Here is a 20,429-nt window from a genome sequence, read left to right on the forward strand (position 1 = left end):
TGCTAATGAGAATTCATCACTAGCGTACTAAGTGGGGTTTTCCAAGTATTGTCCGCCAAAATGCAACCAAACCTGTTATGTATTCCACCCCTGTTATTTTAATTATGTTATTCCATACCACAACCAAAATGTTGTACAATGCAACCATATTTGCTCTCTTTTATACTTGGTTATTCTGGCATTTCGTCTACTGCCTTTTAGCTCACCTGAGCCGAGGCCTATTTTTTAATTATCTGTCGTCATTATTCACTTCAAATAAATGACACATTCATCCACCAAACGTGGTGTTTGTATGACTCTTAAGATCCTACAAAGGGCTTGTATAATTAGACATCGCTAGTCATGTGCAAAAACCTGTCGTCATTGAACTTAAAAACTTGCACTGGTAACAAAATTACATAACAGTTAGAATATTAGAATTCAGTAGCAAGCTTCACCTTATACATGTATGCCCTTGATTATGGGATAATATGTTTCTTCAAATCAGATAAATTTCTAATTTACTATTTTTAGATTGTAAAGTAAGAAATATGTTAAATAAATTAAAATTTACTTATAAAGTTCCCCTTCTCGTGTTTACCATTTTAATCAGCAGCTACATAGTATCTATAACACCACAACATGGTTTAAAACCTTTATTTATATTTAGTACAAAAATTTTAGTAATGAACGAAAAGAAAAAAAAATTGTTAGTGATTTTGAGACTATTACGATGAATTTGAAATTTTAAAAAAAATGCAGTGATCAAGATAAAATGTTTCTGGGACAAGATGAAACCATTCCTGTGCAAACAAACACATGACTGATTAAAGACACAACGCAAACTAACATATATCTACAAACGAAAAGAAACAACGAACATTGATTTGTCTATGAAAGGTTTACACTATTTACAATTAACTTTTACATTTTGGGACAAATGAATTAAAGTGCATATACTCAGTACAGAACTACGTATTTGATATATTCGTACAAGTAATAATCCAATAAAACAATCAGGATAAATTCCTTGGCAACGGTTTTTGTTGTTATTGTTGATGTTTTTTGTTGTTAGTTCCAGTTCCACGGTTTCTGTGTTGTAAAGCCGTGTAATTCATTTTCGGCTTCTTTCAACACAACCACGTAGAGGATTATAATGATGATAACAGAGAGGATGCCGACTCCAAGCGAGGTCAAGGTCAACCCTTTAGCCCAGCTGGCACTGGATCGCCCACCTTCGTAGTCACCGACATCGAAACGGGCCCTTGCCTGAACAAGTAATTAAAATATAGTGACTGTGAATATACCAGCTGGAGTAATATGTCGATATGCTAGCTATTGTTCCTTCAGAGATGATTTCATTTGAAAGAGTTAACTTTCTAATTGAAACCTCTGCTTTATGATTTTATTCTCGAACATCCTCTCCATGTATGTACAAAGCCATGAAATGAAAGGTAAACTTCTCATTTCTTACTTGTGAATATTCATAATTATGAAATATCAGTGATAATATTAATGTAAAACCGATTCTTCGACATTTGTACAATATTTTGAAAATCATTCTATATAGATCTTGAGGTGATTAGGTATATATGATCGTACAATCGAAACTACGTGCAGTTGTTACCATAAAAGTTGGCATACTAAGGTGTGAAATATGAAACCCTTGTGTTTCTGTATACTGTGGCTTCTACTATGTGTTAATTGTTGACGCATTGGGTGATATAAAATGTATGTCGCTTTAAATCTTATGTCTATATGTAAAAGATAAACATCATACATTGACAGCCGCCACAATAGCGCAGATCCCAGTAGGCCAGAAACAGAAGAAGCAGGAGAGAATGGCGGGCACCAGCCAGTCGTTTCCTCTTGGTGCAGCAACCACGATGGGTGCAGGGGCATTGGTGACCTACAGAGTGAAAATATGATCAATCTTTATAACAAGAATTTTATCTCGTAAATTTATATGTATACTTGCAATGTACTGTATTTCGTTATAAAATGCTCTCCAATAAAGTTAAATATTATATTTTAAATTGGGGTGAAAATTTGATGTTTTTTTTAAATAAACTGGGATTCAACAAAATTGAACTTTCAAGTCTTTTGTCATGACCACACTTACAACAACATTTGTAGAGGAGTTTGTCGTCATCGGGAATCCATAACCCGCAGGTTGCTGTTGTCCATACGCGGGGGGTTGGTTGTACCCCGCATTGTATGCTAAAAATGGAAACAGGATTTACGCTGCAAGTTTTCAACCCCTTTTGAAGGAAGCAATTAGAAAAAAAGATACATATAATTATTATATGATATAGTATCGCATCACTTACGGTTTTGTGGCTGTTCATTTTGTACATATCCAGCGTTCTTGGCTGTAGAAACAAACCAGTAAAGAATTATTATCTTAAATTGTGTACGTATGATTACTCAAAACTGATTTTCCCATTGCTTTGACGTGGAATATATAAATTTCGACTCGATTTTTATTCTTGTAACAAAACATACGATTCTTTCCTTTTCAGAGAATTGTATTTTTACTGTACAATGGATCTTAGCTAACAGTAAAATCTACAATGTTATAACTACTTGTATATTTTAGGTCAAATCTACGATTTCATCAAGTATTTTTTTCAATGAAATAGAGCAAAGAAGAACCCCACATATTGCAAATGGATGATAAGTCAGAAAAAAACATCTTTTTCAATAATGACAAGGAAGAATACAATGACAAGGTTCTTCACTATAAAGACAAGATGTGTTTAGGGAACACTGATGCCCCCGTATGGCAGCTCATGGCAAAGGTAATAGTAATGTTTCTCAATATGGCGTCTCCATATGAGTGAAAAAATCTCGAGAGGGACGTTAAACAACATACAAAGAAACAAACAAATAAATGCAAGTCAAACTCCAAGGTCAAGAGGTCAAAACAATTGATACCAAAAGAAAGGTCTTGTCACAAGGAATATACTCGTAAAATATGAAAGCCCCAACATCAACTGTTCAGAAGTTATGGCCAAGGTTAACGTTTTTCAAAAGTACGTCAAACTCCAAGGTCAAAGTCAAAGGGTCAAAATTTTTGGTACCAAAGGAAAGGTTTTGTAACAAGGAATACATCTGTGAAATCTGAAAGCCCTAGCTATATCTGTTCAAAAGTTATGGTCAAGGTTAAAGTTTTTCAAAAGAGTTTTTCGAACTCAAAGGTCAAGGTCAAAGGGTCAATATTATGAGTACCCAAAGATAGGTCTTGTCACAAGAAATATACCTGTGAAATATGAAAGCCTTAATAATAACCGTTCTAAAGTTAAGGCCAAGGTTAAAGTTTTTTTAAAAGTGTATCAAACTCTAGAGTCAAAAGTTTAAAAAAAAATAGATTCAAGGAAAGGTTTTGTCATAAGGAATACACATGCAAAACACGAAAGTCTTAGCACTAACCGTTCAAAAGTTATGACCAAGGTTAAAGTTTGTGGGTCAAACTCCAAGGAGGTCAAAAGGTCAAAAATAGTTGTACCCAGGGAAAGAAATACACATTTGAAGTATGAAAGCCCTAACCCCAACCGTTCAAAAGTTAAGGGCTTTTTGAAAGTTAAAGTTTGGTAAAATTTTGCAAAAGTGGGTCAATCTCCAAGGTCAAGAGGGAAAATGTATGTATCCGAAGAAAAGTCTTTCCACAAAGAATAACATGTGAAACATGAAAGCCATAGCTCCATTGAATCAGAAGTTATGGGTAAGCCCCGGAAAGGTTAAAGTTTACGCGGACAAACAGCTAGACAGACAGACGGACGGACAGTGCAAAAAGTACAGGCCCACAAATCTTCGATTACAGGGCATAAAATTAATAAAAATAATATTTATATGTGTATGAATCCCGTTACATATAGCATATAGGTCCATCTGTAGCTATTTCTTATTATGCTTCCTGTCAGTTTGTCTCTCTCTATATATAAATACCCATCTCTGCATAGTGTTCTAATGGCTTTATATATTAAGTATACTATGCCGAAATACAGCAAAAGATTTACAGAATCTTTTCAACAGGTATACATGTTTATATTGAAAGTGATGAATAAAATGTCCACCATATATAAGAACTTCTTCTGAAGTAAAGCTGTTCTGGGTCCAGTGGTTACACTGTTCATACAGCTAAACTGGCTTCACATGACAAATACCAACTCTGGCCAGAAATCAAGATTACAGACAAAACATTTCTCTTTTTAATCCTTTCCAGCTAATTTAAATCTTTTACAGGTTAATTATGTATTTATTGTAAATTTTTTTTTTTTTTTTTTTTTTTTTATTAATACCAATTGTCACATACATGTCTATAATCTGGATTACAACATTATATCATTAATGAATATAATAAACAAATAAACAAAAAAAAATTATAATTGTGACAACTGAGAGATAGAGAGAGAGAGAGAAAGAAAGAAGGAGAGGGGAGGGGGTTGAGAATGGTAAAAAAAGAGCATGATCAAAGATAAATGTCTGTTCATTAAAGTACTGGTAAGAGTATGTCCAAGGATTGTGCAAAATATCTTTAAGTGCCTATTTGCAGGGTCTTACATAAGTGAAAGCCAATTTTTCCATTTATTATTAAACTCTTTAATTTGATTACTTTTTGTTGCGCTATATTTCATGGTAGATAGTAATGTTTTAACATCTCCACGTAATCCTTGTAATCTCAAAACCTCATTACGACATTTAGTTCTGTATATAAATGATTTAATACATAACAGTATTGTATTTAATTCTTTACTATTGGGTATTGGGTTTCCAAGTATGAATGTACAACTATCTATTGGAAATTCTATATTATGAGCTTCGCAAAGAATGGTAAAACTATTTATAAGTTCTTGAACCTTCTGGCATTCCCACATAATATGAAAAATTGTTTCCTCACATGTCTGACAGAAGCTACACAATTTAGTATCTTTCAAACCCATTTTATATAAAATTTTATTTGTAACTAAGATATGTTGATTTATTCTGAATTGTAGCCATTGTAATTTAGAACTTTTTGTACATTGGAAAGGAATTTTGTATAGCATTTCCCATAGGGAATCTTGAATTTCAAAATGTTTACTCCATTTCACTTTTGAGAAAGGTACTACATGTTCTGTATTCAAAATATTATACATAGGTTTTGTTCCTTTTTTAGCTAAACAGAATAATTTTAAATAAAAAGGTAGAATGGGCTTTGGGTTTGACCTTTCTTTGTTTACTTTTTCTACAGCCATAGCTACTTTTATAACTTTCTGTAGACTCGCATAGGTTAAAAAATTGGTTTCTATATTAAATTTTGCTTGAAGTTCTTCTAATTTTAGAAAAGTTCCCTGTTCATCTAACAAATCTGAAATAAATATTACACCATTGATAAACCATTTAGAGTAAAAAATGGGCTTATTGTCAATTTTGAGTTTTTTATTGTGCCATAATGGTTGAGAGATGAAATCTTCCCAGGAATCTATTTTCATTTTGTCTTCTATGTTCTTGAAGGCAATTAATGTATCTTTCCAAAAATTATTAGTTATACTTTGTAAAATTAGTTCAATATAATTTGAGCCAGTATTAAATAATTTTTCAATATTAAAGGCTTTTTGAATAAGTGATCTCCATTTTGAATCCTGGCCATTGAATAGTCTTTTAATCCAAGATGATTTTAAGCCCTTAATGTAGTTATTTATATCGATCATATTCAATCCACCACTCTTATACTCTTGAGTAATTTGTTTTCTTTTTATCTTGTCCACTTTAGATCTCCATAGAAAATTAAACATAACATTATTTAGATTTTTAACAAAACATTCAGAAGGTGAAGGTAAAGCAATAAAGAGATGGTTTAACTGTGCTATTAGTAGTGATTTAATAAGTGAAATCCTACCCAAGGGAGTTGTACGTCTTTTACTCCATTGTAGTATTATATTCTTAATTTTAACCAATTTTTTGTCATAATTAAGTTTTGGAATTCTAGTTAAGTCCACGTCAAAATAAATACCTAATACTTTAAATTGTGTTGTCCACTGGAAATTCATTTCATTAAGTAATCTTTCATTTGAATACTTTTTGCTTCCTATCCATACTATTTGTGTCTTAGAGAGATTAATTTTAAGTCCTGATAATTTATAAAATTTATTTATTTCTTCAATACAGTTTCTTAGGGATTGTTCTGTTCCATCTAGTATAACTAGCGTATCATCCGCATATTGAGACATTAAATATTCCTCCTCATCAATTTTAATACCTTTAATTTTTTTGTTATTTTTTATTTTTAAAGCTAAAATTTCTGCACATAGTAAAAATAAATATGGTGAAATTGGATCACCCTGACGACAGCCACGGCCTAGTTTAAAAAAATTGGATAAATGACCTGCTTGATTGATAGCTGATACAATATTACATTGAAATACTGAAATCCATCTTCTTAGAGAAGGCCCAAAATTAAAGAATGTAAGGGCTTTATCAATAAAATTCCATGACACTGTGTCAAAAGCTTTTTCAAAATCAATCATTAACAACAATCCAGGGATATTTCTTTCTTCTGTATAATGCATTAAATCATAAATTAATCTAGTATTTTCACCTATGTATCTTCCGGGTACAAAACCTGTCTGGTCTGAACTTATGATTGTGTTCAAGATATTTTTCATTCGACTTGCTATACAGCCAGAACCTATTTTATAGACAACATTTAGTAAAGATATTGGGCGCCAATTTTTTATAAAAAATTTACTTTTTCCTTCTTTAGGTATACAAGTGATAATTCCCTGTTTTTGTGTTACAGAAAGCTCTCCTTTTTTATAACCATAATTTATTGATCTTACTATGAAATTACCTAGCTGTTTCCAAAACACTTTGAAGAATTCTGTTGTAAAGCCATCGCTTCCAGGACTTTTATCATTTGACATATTTTTCAAAACTAGTAATGCTTCATTCAAAGATATTTCCCCTTCAAGACTATTCTTTTGTGTATCAGTAAGTTTTTCTGCAGAAATATCCCAAGTATGATCACTTAAATCAACATCTGTTACCGCAGAATTAGCCTCATAGAGTATTTTATAATATTTTTCAATTTCCAGAAGAATGTCTTTCTGATTTGTTACTTCCGAATCTATTGATTCATCTTTAATCAATTTAGGGATTATTTTATTTGTATAGTGTCTGTTCTCAAGGTTGAGAAAGTAATTAGTTGGTTTTTCTCCTTCATTCATCCATTTTACTCTAGACCTTATAATATTTCCCATAAGTTTGTGGTCTCTAATATTTTCCAATTCCTTTTTCTTATCATTAATTGTTTGGATATTTTTATCATAGTCTTTTTCCAGATTTTCAATTTCAGACATTAGCTGTTTTTCTTTCTCATTGCTTTTTTTCTTTATATAACTAGAAAATGAAATGGTTTTACCTCTAATTTCCATTAAGAGTGTTTCAAGAAAAAGCTGATCATCTATAGTAAACTGAATTTCTGCAGGTGATATATCTTTGATATATTCTTTAGAATATATAGGTAATGCATAATTTTCTTTTGTTTCCTGAATAACTTTGTTGACTGTTTCAATATACTTAATATCTTGAAGAAGTGAGTTATTAAATTTCCACAAACCCTTTCCATGTGTCAGCTCATTTAGTTTAATCTTTAAATATATAGGTGAGTGGTCAGATTTATAACTATTCAAAATTTTACTTTCTTCTACACTATTTAAATAAGAACTTGATATAAGAAAGAAGTCTAATCTTGCTTGTTTACATGGGGAAGGTTTACGCCAAGTATATCTTGTTTCATCAGGATTCATTTCTCTATAAATATCACTGAAATTGTAATCAGAAATGATTTCTAAAACTTTACTTCTTGCCTTTGGATTATTAATGTGAAGATAATTGAAATAATCTTTTTCTGGGTCCAAAACTAAATTAAAATCTCCTACCAAAATAACATCTTGATTTGATAAATCTTTTATAATTTCTGATAGTCTTTCATAAAATGAGGGTGTATCCTCATTTGGTCCATATATTGTAATTAAGCTCAGACGCTTGTTTTCAATTGTCAAATCTAGAGCCAAAAGATTCCCTGCATCATCAGATATTTTATTATGAACCTTATGCTCAAAATTATTATTCAAAAATATAGCTACACCTCTTGACTTTGATGAAAAAGAATTAAAATATGCCTCATATCCCCATTCATTTCTTATATCATTCTCCATATCACTTGTAAAATGAGTATCTTGTAGACACAGAATATTGCATTGAAATTGCTTATAATATTGGAGTACATCCTTTCTCTTTTTATAATCATGCAGACCCTGACAGTTTGCTGAAACTACTGTAACACCAGACATGATATATGAAATTGAACTGTTGCAAAACACTTGGACAAACATTCACTTACCATCATTAACTCATAAACATGCAGAATGAGAAACAGAAAAGAAGTTGCTCTAAAGGTAGAAGAGAAGATTGGAGAAGGGTTTAGTAATAAAGACACATGCATCATAGAGAGGTAGATATGGACTTGTTAGAGATTTGGTCGGAAGAGCAGAGAAAATAAATCATATCGGATATGCCGTCATGAAGATAAAATAATAAACAAAAAAGAGTGAACATTTAAATTCCGGAAAACTACAAATATATTTTCCAAGTCGGAAATTATTTTTAAATCCGGATTTTTGCATTTCTATTGACAAAAATAAAGATTTTTTAAACACAACTTTCAATATTTTAAGATTTGAAATGAAGACGGCATTAATATTCGTATTCTCTTATGAAAAGAAAAACATATTTACAAAATCATAAAGGCCACATTTCATAAAACGCCTATTATGTCAATTATAATAGTTCTTTACTAAGTTGTATTATTGTTAAAGTTATGTACTGTCAGATTACCGTGCATATGGCTTCAAAAGTCAAATTTCCATGGAATTAGCGACTTCGTTTATTAGATGTTCCATGATTGCGAATCTTTGAGGTCCAATATGGGCTTCGCCCATCCATCTTGTAATGACGAAAGCTGTGTTGTGAATGTGATTTTCTCTCATGTATCGCAAAAGTCTGCGCCCTGCCCCATGTTCACAATCATCATGATAATTTTCATGCACGGTACCATCTTCTGTAGAAAATCTATAAACTAAGATACGATTATCTGCACTTGCTGCATATGGATCTATTAAAACCTTGCTGTACATATTCTTGACATCCTCCACAGTCTTAACTCGAGCACCGAAAGCCATAAATTCCGAGCCGTCCTTTTTGATGGGGTCCGAGTTTTTTGTTTCAACTGAGTCTAGATGTTCTGTCTCTTCAGGCGTTACCAATAAGGCGTCCGCATTTGATAGAAATGGTATGTCATCTTTATAGCTGGAGCCATTGGGCAAGATGATCTGATTCTTTTGAATCTTAACAGTGATGTTTTGGCTGCGCAAAGACTCTGCTGTATCATAAACCCTGTTTCGAGCGGATACAATGGATGCAGGTTGTTGTGTAGTAATAAAGAAGGGTAATGGTTGTTTGGCAATTTTCTTTAGCTTTTGAGCATTAAGAATTGTGTTAATTTTACTACTTTATTGTAAATTTAATTAGTATCGAAATGCAACTAGCCTTTAAAAAGATACACATAGATCAAATAACAGATGTGAACTTTTTGGAGTCCCCTAAACTTTTACATTTCTTTGATTATCAAATGACAGTTGCTTAACTTTTATGTACAGATGTTAAACTTTGTGTAAATTTTATTTTAATTGTATACCCTCAACAAATTCAAATTTAATTGGTTATTTCAACCTTTTTTACATGTACCTTACATAAATTGAGCATCTTTCAAAGTTAATCAAACACTGTCGTTAAAATAGTGAAAAATTACAAATTTATATAATAACAAATAGGGAAAAAATCAGCTCGTCATCTAAAAGCACAGGAAGAATTTCCAAAGTATAAGGGCAATGTCTTTCGTTAAATGTGTCAATAAAATTAAAAGTTAAACTCAATCTTTAAATCATCAACATAAAGACACATAAAAACAAAAAAAAATTAGAAATTTTCAAACTCTGAATTGTGTAAAAATGAACTCGTATTTGACCTGTAAATCATAAATATAAAGACACATACCAGAAGAAGCTAGAAAAATTATATTCACTTGTTATTAATGCTAGAAATATGTCCATAGGACATGAATGCCCCGCCGAGGGTATATTAGTAATGCAACGTGAAAATTTGTATTAGTGTATGAAATTTGATGAAAATATCTTGAATAGCTTCTTTAAAATTGAAATTGAAATCTAAAAAGTTGGATAAAGATGATAAATTCTTACCAAATTATGTATAAGTGCATAAGCTTACATAAATATACATGTATCTTAACTGGTTTCTTTAAAATAAAGCAAAATGCAAATTTAAGAAAAGTGAGGTAAAGGTCACAGGAAAGTTCAAGGTCAAACATTTTTTATGCAGTTGAATAGTTCTCATATTAAGTTTGATAAAAATATTTTAAATAAATTTATTTAAAACTGAGCTAAACACTTATTTAAAATAATGAAGTTAAGGTCAAAGAAAAGGTAAAAAATGTTGATGCAGTTGAAAAGGTTACATCAGTATCTATTAGCATATGAAGTTTGATAAAAATATTATGAATGGTTTCTTTAAAACTGAGTTAAACACAAATATAGAAAAGCGAGGTCAAGGGCAAATGAAAGATCAAGGTCAAAAAATATTGGTGCAGTTGAATAGCTCACATCAGTATGTATCACCATATGAAGTTTGACACTAATTTAAGAAAAGTGCAGTCAAGGTCAAAGGAAAGGTCAAGGTCAAAAAATGTTGATGCAGTTAAATAGCTCTCATCTGTATGTATCAGCATATGAAGTTTGACAACACTATATTGAATGGTTTCTTTAAAACTGAGCTAAACAGTAATTTAAGAAAAGTGAGGTCAAGGTCAAATGAAAGGTCAAGGTAAAAAAATATTGATGCAGTTGAACAACTTACATCAGTATGTATCAACATATGAAGTTTGATTACACTATCTTGAATGGTATCTTTAAAACTGAGCTAAACACTAATTTAAGAAAAGTGAGGTCAAGGTCAAAGGAAAGGTCAAGGTCAAAAAATTTTGGTGCAGTTGCATAGCTCTCATCAATATCTATCAGCATATGAGGTTTGATAAAAATATCTTGGATAGTTTTTTTGAAACTGAGCTTTGATCAGAGCAAAGCGCGACGGGAAGACAGACGGAAGGACGGAAGACGGACATGACAAACACTATATGTCCCGGCCATATTCATGGCGGGGCATAAAAATAGTTAAAGCAAGTCTTGTTAAGGTTTTGTCAAAGGTCAAGATGTCCAAAAATTTATTTTTACAATAGCTCCAAAACTATGTGAGGTATAAGGTTAAAACTTTTACAGTTTATAAATATATCATTGATTAACAGATAGAAAGTATCACTTGAAAACAAATATTTAAGAAAATATATTTTTTGAGAAAACAAATCTCAAAAAATTTGCATATTTTAAAAAAATGCACCTGCTTAATTCTGTACTTTTAGTGAAAACCATCAATGTAGAAATAATATATGTTTATCAATGAAGGGCAAGTTGGACGTGAATGGTCTCTGAAAGGCTGTTATTTAAAGCATGACATGTATAAAGACAAGACCCCTATAAAATCCGCCATTTGCAATGTACTTTCGGTTTCAAATCTTAACATTTGGACAAAATAAACAGGGAAAACAACTTTCCAGAAGGTATCGAAGTCCAACTTGCCCTTCATTGATAAACATATATTGTATATGCAATGGTGGCTTTCACTAAAAGTACGGAATTAATTAGGTGTATTTTTAAAAAAAAAAATATATGCATTTTTTAAAAAGAATTTTTGTCGATAAATATTTTTTTAAGTATTTGTTATCAAGTGATACTTTCTATCTGTTAATCAATGATATATTTATAAACTGTAAAAGTTTTAACTTTATAAACCACATAGTTTTGGAGTTATTGTAAAAATAATTTTTTGGACATGTTGACCTTTGGCAAAACCTTAAAAGAAGTTATACACATATGGAATACTTTAAACGTCCTTTTAAAGGATACGAATATTACGTACCCTGTGTGCACTATTTCTGGCACATTCATCAATAAATATTTTTGTTACCAATTCAAATATTCACGACATTGATTATAATTAGGATAGCCCCCCGTAATGTATCGCAAAGTATACGTATGGATTTTTTTTTAAAATCCTGTCATATCACGAAAGAAAAACCCTGTCTAGTACCCCAAAGTCCTGAAGTGCATCGATTGAAACTTAAAGGTACGGAAAGTTGTGTATCACTTGAACACGAATACTTCCTAGCTCTCTGTTTGAATTATGATAAAATTGCTTTGCTTTACAACTCTGATCAATAAGGGGGGAGGATCAACTGGTTGAGCATAGAGTCCTAACAGGTAGGTCCTTCCTCGAACTCTCATAAAAAACTTGTTATCGATGCCAGAAGATTAAATATAACAAGGGAGAGGTTGCGACAGGATATGCGGTGAATGGGGGAATTTAATGGGATTTTTTTTCTTTCCTTACTGAATATAGTTAAATCAAATTTATCTTGCGATATTTTTTTCATGTGGAGCAATTACATGAGACATATCAGTATGTTTATACATATTTCAAATCTGTCCCTCCCGCCCCCCAAGCCATAAAATTTGAGAAAGATCAGTTTACAGATAAATAATGACGTGAAGAATGTCAGTCACGTACATGTATCTTTTTCTCCTTCTTATTGATATTTTTTTGTCTTTTTACAGATGGTGTCCATCTGGAACATGAGATCTTTTTCTTTGACAAAATATGCTACAATCAGGATATTTTTGTCCTACTTGTATTGTTAACAGCGTTTTGTCTCTCATTTGGCACGCACTCAAAGATTTTTTTACCAAAGCGATGATCAAGTTTATTCTTAAAATGTAGGACTTGCAGGCATGTAGCATCGTTTTTAAAAGTGGGGACCAGCCAGAAAAAGTATATTAAAAAATCAATTCAGGAGGAAAAAAATGGAAAACTTGAAAATCAAAAAGAAAAGGAAAAGTCAGTTGCACAACTCAAATTCTTTAAAAAACAGTGCATTTTTGGCAAAACAATTTTCCTTTGCAATACTCCTCAAAACGAGAGTAGAAATTTCAGTTAAACGACTTGTACATTGTAATTTTCCACATCTGACACCCTGTAACTGAGTAGAAAAAGTCTTCGAGAGTCTACATGCTGATTAAAATCAGAATGTAGACTAAAATATTTTCCACATTCGATATCCTGTAACTGAGTAGAAAAAAATCCCCGAGAGTCTACACTGATTTAAATCAGAATGTAGACTAAAATCATATCTTTGACACGCTCTTAAATCTGATATTTTGCCGCAAATCGGAAGTTAGATATGGATTAAACATTTGATTTTTATCAAATTGCCACAGCGTATTGAGTCTTGTATAACTTTAATTATCTCATTTTGCAGTACAATTAAAAAAAAGGTAACCTTCCCGCAACCTTGACAAACGATCTGAGTTATTAAAACTCGATGTTCATTTTATACATGTAAAAATATTACTTGGCAAACAACCATGCACGCACTGTTGTACAGCAGTTATTTTAGTGATATTAAATACCATATACCCATCCATCCACCCCTTTGAATCTCCAACATACCACTCGTCTGCCTGTTGGCTTGTTTATCTCTCTCCATAATACTTCATACATGGTGCAGATGTAGCTTATAGAAGCAGCGGATGAATTCCAACCCCCCACCGACTATATAGGCAACAGATACTTGCCCTGAGTTTACTTTTGTAATGGACAAAACGATAACACAAACACTAGTATTTGTGATAAGAAATCAGACATCTGGTGCACACTCGGTGACATTTGTTTTTCACAAACAGTTACTACTGACATCATATGGCAATTGTCAGCATTATTAGATACTTAATGCATTCAACTTCATTCAAATTAGCAAGAACGCGTTTTTACATTTTTTTAATAAATATGCCTGCGATGAAAATAGACTGACTGTTCACTATTCCCTCACAAGAAAAAGTTAGGAAAATTGAGAAAAATATTTGAATTTGGACGTAATGAAATTGCTTAATTAGTCAACTATTCTCCACTTTTAAATTTTAGAATTCGAACTGAGATTTTATGCTACATCATTGAAGCCATTTTGAAGATCTGAAACGTTGGCGCAACGTGTGGGTTATTTATAGAAATGACCAGGCCTGTGACAAAAGACTGGATTGCTTACTTTTAAAAGACATTGATAAAATTCGATTTTGATCCACTTGAATTATTTTCCTCGTACATCTGAAGTGCTAGCCTTATCGCCATGTTGTATAATTGTTGCAATGATTATATTTTTTAACTCAAATTAACTATTAATATTTTCATTTTACAAGTAATAAACTTTATTAACAATACTCACGATCCACTTCGTATTTTTGTCCGCTCGACATCTTTCTTCAGAATATCCAAATAACACTCACAATCGTCTTTTTAAAAATTCCCAAACTTGTGCGTCTGACACGACACTCTAGAGCTGCAATCAATGGACTTGAACAAAATTACGTCAACCTTTTTTCGCACGCTTCACCGTCTTTGTTTACCCGGAAGTAAATACCAGAGCAAGTAAAGCATGCAAAGGCTGTAAATCTCTTAAAAGCACAATGCGATTTTCGCTCAGGTATCAAGTCGAACAGGCGAGTAAAAAATATAACAAACATTCAAACAAAACTGTCACACTAGAAAGAAAATTTATTCAATAATCCTTTCTAATTGTCCTTCTTTCTAAATTAATCTTATAATTAGGATTGATTCCTATCAAATAACATCTTTCATATTTTACCTTTACATCTTACAGCTGTCTTAGTGAGTACTTTTTAAATAATTAACACTTGTCCTTTTTTCATGAAATAATCATGATGACTTCTGATGACGAAGAGCTTGAGTCTTATCAAAGAAAAAAATGACGGATGCATGTGTCCTGATATGGTCGGATAACGATGGGCGTTGCAGAACTGAAAGAGTTCCTTTAAAAAAAAAGATATCAGAGGAACATGTAAATACGACATGAATATAAGTACATGTTGGTCCTGATATCAAGTTACTTGAGGAAAATTTGAATGTACTTATTAAAAAATCCTCTCTTATACTAGTAGTCTTTGTTAAGTTCAGGTACATAAATCACTTTCTATTAATGCAAGTCTTTTTCGTCAAAAACGTGTTACTCTGTGGACATTAAATGAAAAAAAGCTGTCAGAGAAAAGTAGACACAGCTAACTGGTGCGTGAATCATTACCATATTTTCATCTAGTGACAAGTTCTATCAGAAACAGGATGTGAACCTCTTTTAACAAGGAGATCAGCAGAGTCAACGGCAAATTTTAACGTACTACACAACAATTGCGTTCTCGGTGGTTTTGGTGGAAAAACTACTATAGCATTAGAAAACTTCATATCTATATCTATGCGTAGCCTCTAGAATTTCCGGGTCCGTGTTTTATGCTCTCTTCACACATTTTTATTGTTTTTAGTTTTTTTATTATTATTTTTTGATCGATAATTTTTTCGTTATCTTTTTTTCATTATGACAGACTGTTTTACGTACTACTGCGGTTTCATCGTTGAACAGCATTTTTTTGTTGATTTCGTTGTCCATCCATGAAATCAAATGTTCATTAATCATTGTATGCATAACAGGGAAAGGACTAAGTTGAAAGAACTTGTGTCCAACCCTTATGTATATAAAATACGATAAAACATGCTCAAGCAACTTAATATTACTGTCACCGCACGATGACACAAATCCAGCAGTAACTATACCATACAAATTTATATCCAGTGCAATGCCATTGTCTTGAAATTGCAATTCTGTAAAGTTCTAAATTAATGAGTAATCTAAAGACCCACCTTTCGAAGAGGGTAGCTTCTCTCGGAACAGTTTTTTAATATATTGTTTGAATTGTAATCTCAAAAACGTATAACAAAAACAATACAGAAATGGGAAATAATATCAGATATCAGAATGTATATATGATATGCTGGAAATTCGTGTATTTTGGTAATTAAGTTTTCGTGTCTTCAAGAAATTACAGATGGTGGGGAGTGTGTGTGCGTGTGTGTGTGTGTCGGGGGGGGGGGGGGTTATACCATATCATACACCAGGGTCTGCCGTCATAAAACTTTGAGAATTCTCAAACGAATTCTCAACTCCTCTTGAGAATTACTCAGCTATTTTCAGACTTAAGGAAGCTCTAAACACTTTTTGGGGAGACAAAATTGCATTATATGTAATGGTTATAATTATAAGCCGAAAACTGTTCATTATGTCAGGTACAAGTTTGGCTTTCCAGAAGGCCTGAAATATCATCTCTTTGGCTTCATTAATGTCACAGAATACACAATGGAATGTTACATTTTTATCAGGTATTACAGGCAGAAGAATCATTATTAAAGGGGGGGGGGGGTAATCAGGAAAAAAATACAAAATACTTGAAGTCGCCCACCTGGCGCAGTGGTTAGGGCGTTCGCTCTAGAGTCGCGGAGTAAGGAGTTGATCCTTAAGTCGCGGGTTCGAATCCACCTGTGGGATGTGGAGATCAGTCCTTCGGATGAGACCGTATAAACCGAAATCCCGTGTGGCACGAAAACGATCCCTCACTGCTCAATGGCCCTAAGTGCCGAGTATAGGTCAAAATTTGCAGCACTCCACCGAAAGTGGTGGCGTCTACATATGAGTGAAAAATTCTCGAGAGGGACGTTAAACAATAAACAAACAAGAAACAAAATACCTGAACAATCTTTGACTAGGAATGAAAAACAAGGGGTGGGAGTCCAAACTCAAAAATCCTACTTCGTGGATGGGGAGGGAAGATTTAATTTTTTTTTTTTCACTTTTTCAAAAAAAAAAACCCACATTTATTTGGGGAGGATATAACTAGTGTGAAGAAAGGGGGAGGCAAGCGGCCTATTAGTGAACATTTGCAACAATTAAAGGTTATGTTTAAATAAATTGGGAGGGTGTGGCCATCCTCATGACATATATGCCTGTAATATTTAAACTGTGTAAAAATATAATATTTTATTCATTTCAAATATTTTTTTTTTTTTGGCGCAATGTATTTAAATAATGTAACCACTAAGCAGTATTCGTAAAATTCATAAACAACTGTTATAAAAAAAGATGGGTAAAACCTGAGCGTTCTTTTTGACTTTAATTCATAGCAGCTTACTCTGACAGCAGCCAAGAAGTTTTAATTATAGCGCTAACTTAAAATAGTCCGACCGGTACCTCCTAAGTGACTTGGCCATCGAGCCACTGTCGATATAAAGGGGAACTGAAATAAGCCACTCTTATATCAAAGCCTTCTACTGTCCAGATTCATCTTTTAACGCTTTATATATTATAAGCACATGTACATGTACACGCTACTGAGAAAAATAGCATATAGAAAATAGCTGCAGAACTGTAGCTCTCTGCTTGAGAAAACTCGAACTTTTCTCAAGCGGAGAGCTACAGTTCTGCAGCTACATAGAAAAGTAAAAAAAAATGCCAACAACGTAACTTTTCTTGCAATATATACACATAAAGCCTAGTTTAATGAAATGAAGCTCGCTCATATACATTTAAAAAGAGGAAAGTAATAAAATTTAAACTATATCAGCTAAAATTAAGCATTTACAGAATATCTTAAAAAGAGTCACAGTTTACCAACCCTGATTTTTAGGCTGTTCTAGGAAACAATCATTTTATATAACAAGTTTGGCTTTCCAGAAAGCCTGAAATGTCATCTCTTTGGCTTCATCAATAGACAGTGGAATGTAACATTTTTTCCTCAGCGATTACAAGCAAAAGAACTTTTTTCCAAAAAAAGGGGAGTAGTCAGAAAAAAAATTACAACTTACCTGAATAATCTTACACTAGGAAAAAAGGGGGTGTTCAAACTCGAAATTCTTATTTCGTGGATGGGGAGGGAAGATTTAAACTTTTTGACTTTCTCAAAAAACACATGGGGGGAGGGGGGTATGAATATGCTGCAACAAAAAATGTGGGGAAGGGAGAGGCAAGCTGCCTTTCAGTGAACATTTGCAACAGTAATTTCAATTTTTTTTTTTTTTTTTTTTTTTTTTTTTGTATATGTGTTTAAAATGTAACCACTGAGCAGTATTCGTAAAATTTGTAAACAATTGTTATACAAGAAGATTGGTAAAACCTTAGTGTTCCTAGCTAACCTGAATTAGTCCGGTGTAATATGGTGAGACCCCCCCCCCCAGTGAGACGACCCCCCCCCCTGGAAATCTGGCTATATATAGTAAGACTCCCCGATGGGGGGGGGATTACTATAGAGTGAGCCTTCCCCCTTAAACGACCATAGTGAGACTTCCCCCTTCCATGTTCAGTTGTATTTTATTTACATCGACGATGTATATATATTTGGATTTTGACAATGATCTTATAAAATAGATACATGTATGAATAAATATAGAAGTGCGCATAAAAATTTATCGTGCACAATAAATCAATCGTTCCAAAAAGAAATACATTTAACATTTAAAAGATCATTACTCGTGGACTCTTGGAATTTGCTTATGTTAACCTTCAGGGAGAATGCAATAAACACAAAGTAGTAAAGAAAGATGTATACTTGTAACAAAAACGTACATTTTTCATTCAGTTATCTCACATCAATATACATGTACATGTCATCCCAAAATTATTTTTGGCTAACAAACTGTTAAAAGGCTATTAAGATGTTTTAATTATTAATTAATGGAGAACTTTTATTCATATACTGAAAAATATTGTTTTACAATGAAATAAAATATTCCGGAAACTACATTTGAGGGGAAGTCTCACTATGAAAGGGGGAGAGACAGGCTATATAGTGAGACCTCCCCGGGAGAAGTCTCACTCTATTGCCAGTCGATCTTCCGGGGGGAAGTTTCACTATAAAGCCAGTCTTCCCGGGGGATATCTCACTATATAGCCAGCCTTCCGGGGGAAGTCTCAATATGGGAGAAGTCTCATTATACGACACCGGCCCTCAGGTGATTTCGAAAGATTTTCCACTTTTAAATATATGGTTTATCCAAAGAAATAACCCTCACATGCATTTAAATATAGGTCAGTAATAAAATTTAAACGTTATAAACTAAAATTATGCATTTACAAATTATCTGAAAGAGTACCAATTTACCAACCCTGATATTTAGGCTGTTCAAGGAAACAATCATTTTATATAATAATATTTCAAGAATAAGAGAAGTGATTTGATTGCTTTTTGCCATTTACCAATAATGCAATTTAAAATTACACAGAGAAAATGATTGCAAGTGCTTTAATTATAAATTCTCAAAATACGAGTCGGGTAAAGAAGTTGCGTCTTTTATACAGAGGTAACAATATTGTATTTCTGACATTTATTTTTTATAGAACAAAAAACAAAGAATAGTGCAGACATGCGTAAAAACTCACGATGATTATATTTATCTTTCTTCCAATGCCTGTAGTTTTAACATTTACTATTTGTTTAAAAAAAAATATTTTAAAAATGGCATCGAGTTATTGAATGACTAAGATACACATAAAGGTAAAATTTTCGACATCAATTCACATCAGTCGTATTTAAACTTTTAATGCGAGTATTTACTTTGATTTTGTATTTCTGTAAATTCTTGGATCCACGCCTTGGCTGATCTAATCGATGCGAAGACCCGCCACTTTGTTTTTCTGTAAATACTTTGATCCATGCCTTGGCCGTTCTAATCGATGCCATGTTTAATGCATTCTGATACACACGCGCTGACCATGATTAGATATACACACGCGCTGACCATGATTAGATAACTGCATGTATTTTGAAGACCCACCACTATCCAAGCGATTCTGTCTCTGTGACTCTCTATGATTAATGTGTATAGTTTTTCTTTTTTAAGATGGCCTGTTTGACAGATCGCCCCCATTCTTTGTCATTTAGCAATTTTGTTTACATCTCTATATTTAGAAATCGTGTCATTTGCCAGACCACCAGCTTATCAATGGCAGCTTACACTGGGGCTTCATGTCCGGGTAACAAACTTAATGTGTCATCTCTCGAGAGAGATGACAATAATTTTGGGTTTATTTTAAGAATAGGAGAAGTGAATTGATGACTTTTTTGCCATTAACCAACAATGCAATTTAAAATTGCATAAAGAAGGACAGATTATTTATTTCCAAAATCTCCCCGGCCTCCCCTACCTCAGGATCAGTGAAGTTGATCTGAAACAATAAAAAAAAATCAATTAAGTATCGATGCATCCTCACAATGTCAAGGTTTTGTGATTTCGGAACTCCACAAAACCCTTGACATAAGTCTTTATTTAAAAGTTGGGCTTTGGTTACACATGACGTAATGGGTAATTATAAACAAACCAATGAGAGTATATTT

At 32.7% G+C, this 20,429-nt stretch overlaps 1 protein-coding gene across 3 annotated transcripts in view; it reads right to left on the reverse strand.

The window, feature by feature from the left end:
- Positions 1 to 621: 621 nt before the first annotated feature.
- The window catches only part of LOC133205217 (proline-rich transmembrane protein 1-like), a 124,727-nt gene continuing 104,919 nt past the window's right edge, over positions 622 to 20,429 (reverse strand). For 2 of the 3 annotated variants that reach the window (XM_061340981.1, XM_061340980.1), the window contains exons 2-5: positions 2,310 to 2,351; positions 2,102 to 2,199; positions 1,760 to 1,888; positions 622 to 1,248 (exon numbers count right to left, since the gene is read on the reverse strand). In XM_061340981.1, coding sequence (XP_061196965.1) covers positions 1,051 to 1,248; positions 1,760 to 1,888; positions 2,102 to 2,199; positions 2,310 to 2,351 — 467 coding nt within the window. In that variant the 3' untranslated portion in view covers positions 622 to 1,050. Of the gene's footprint in view, positions 1,249 to 1,759; positions 1,889 to 2,101; positions 2,200 to 2,309; positions 2,352 to 14,425; positions 14,562 to 20,429 lie in introns of those variants that run through there. The other variant, XM_061340979.1, reaches the window with a different exon arrangement.

The sequence above is a fragment of the Saccostrea echinata genome, unplaced genomic scaffold (assembly GCF_033153115.1).
Source record: "Saccostrea echinata isolate AGI-Se365-2 ecotype Australia unplaced genomic scaffold, CSIRO_AGI_Sech_v1 ptg000054l, whole genome shotgun sequence".
In the NCBI taxonomy this organism is placed as follows: Eukaryota; Metazoa; Mollusca; class Bivalvia; order Ostreida; family Ostreidae; genus Saccostrea; species Saccostrea echinata.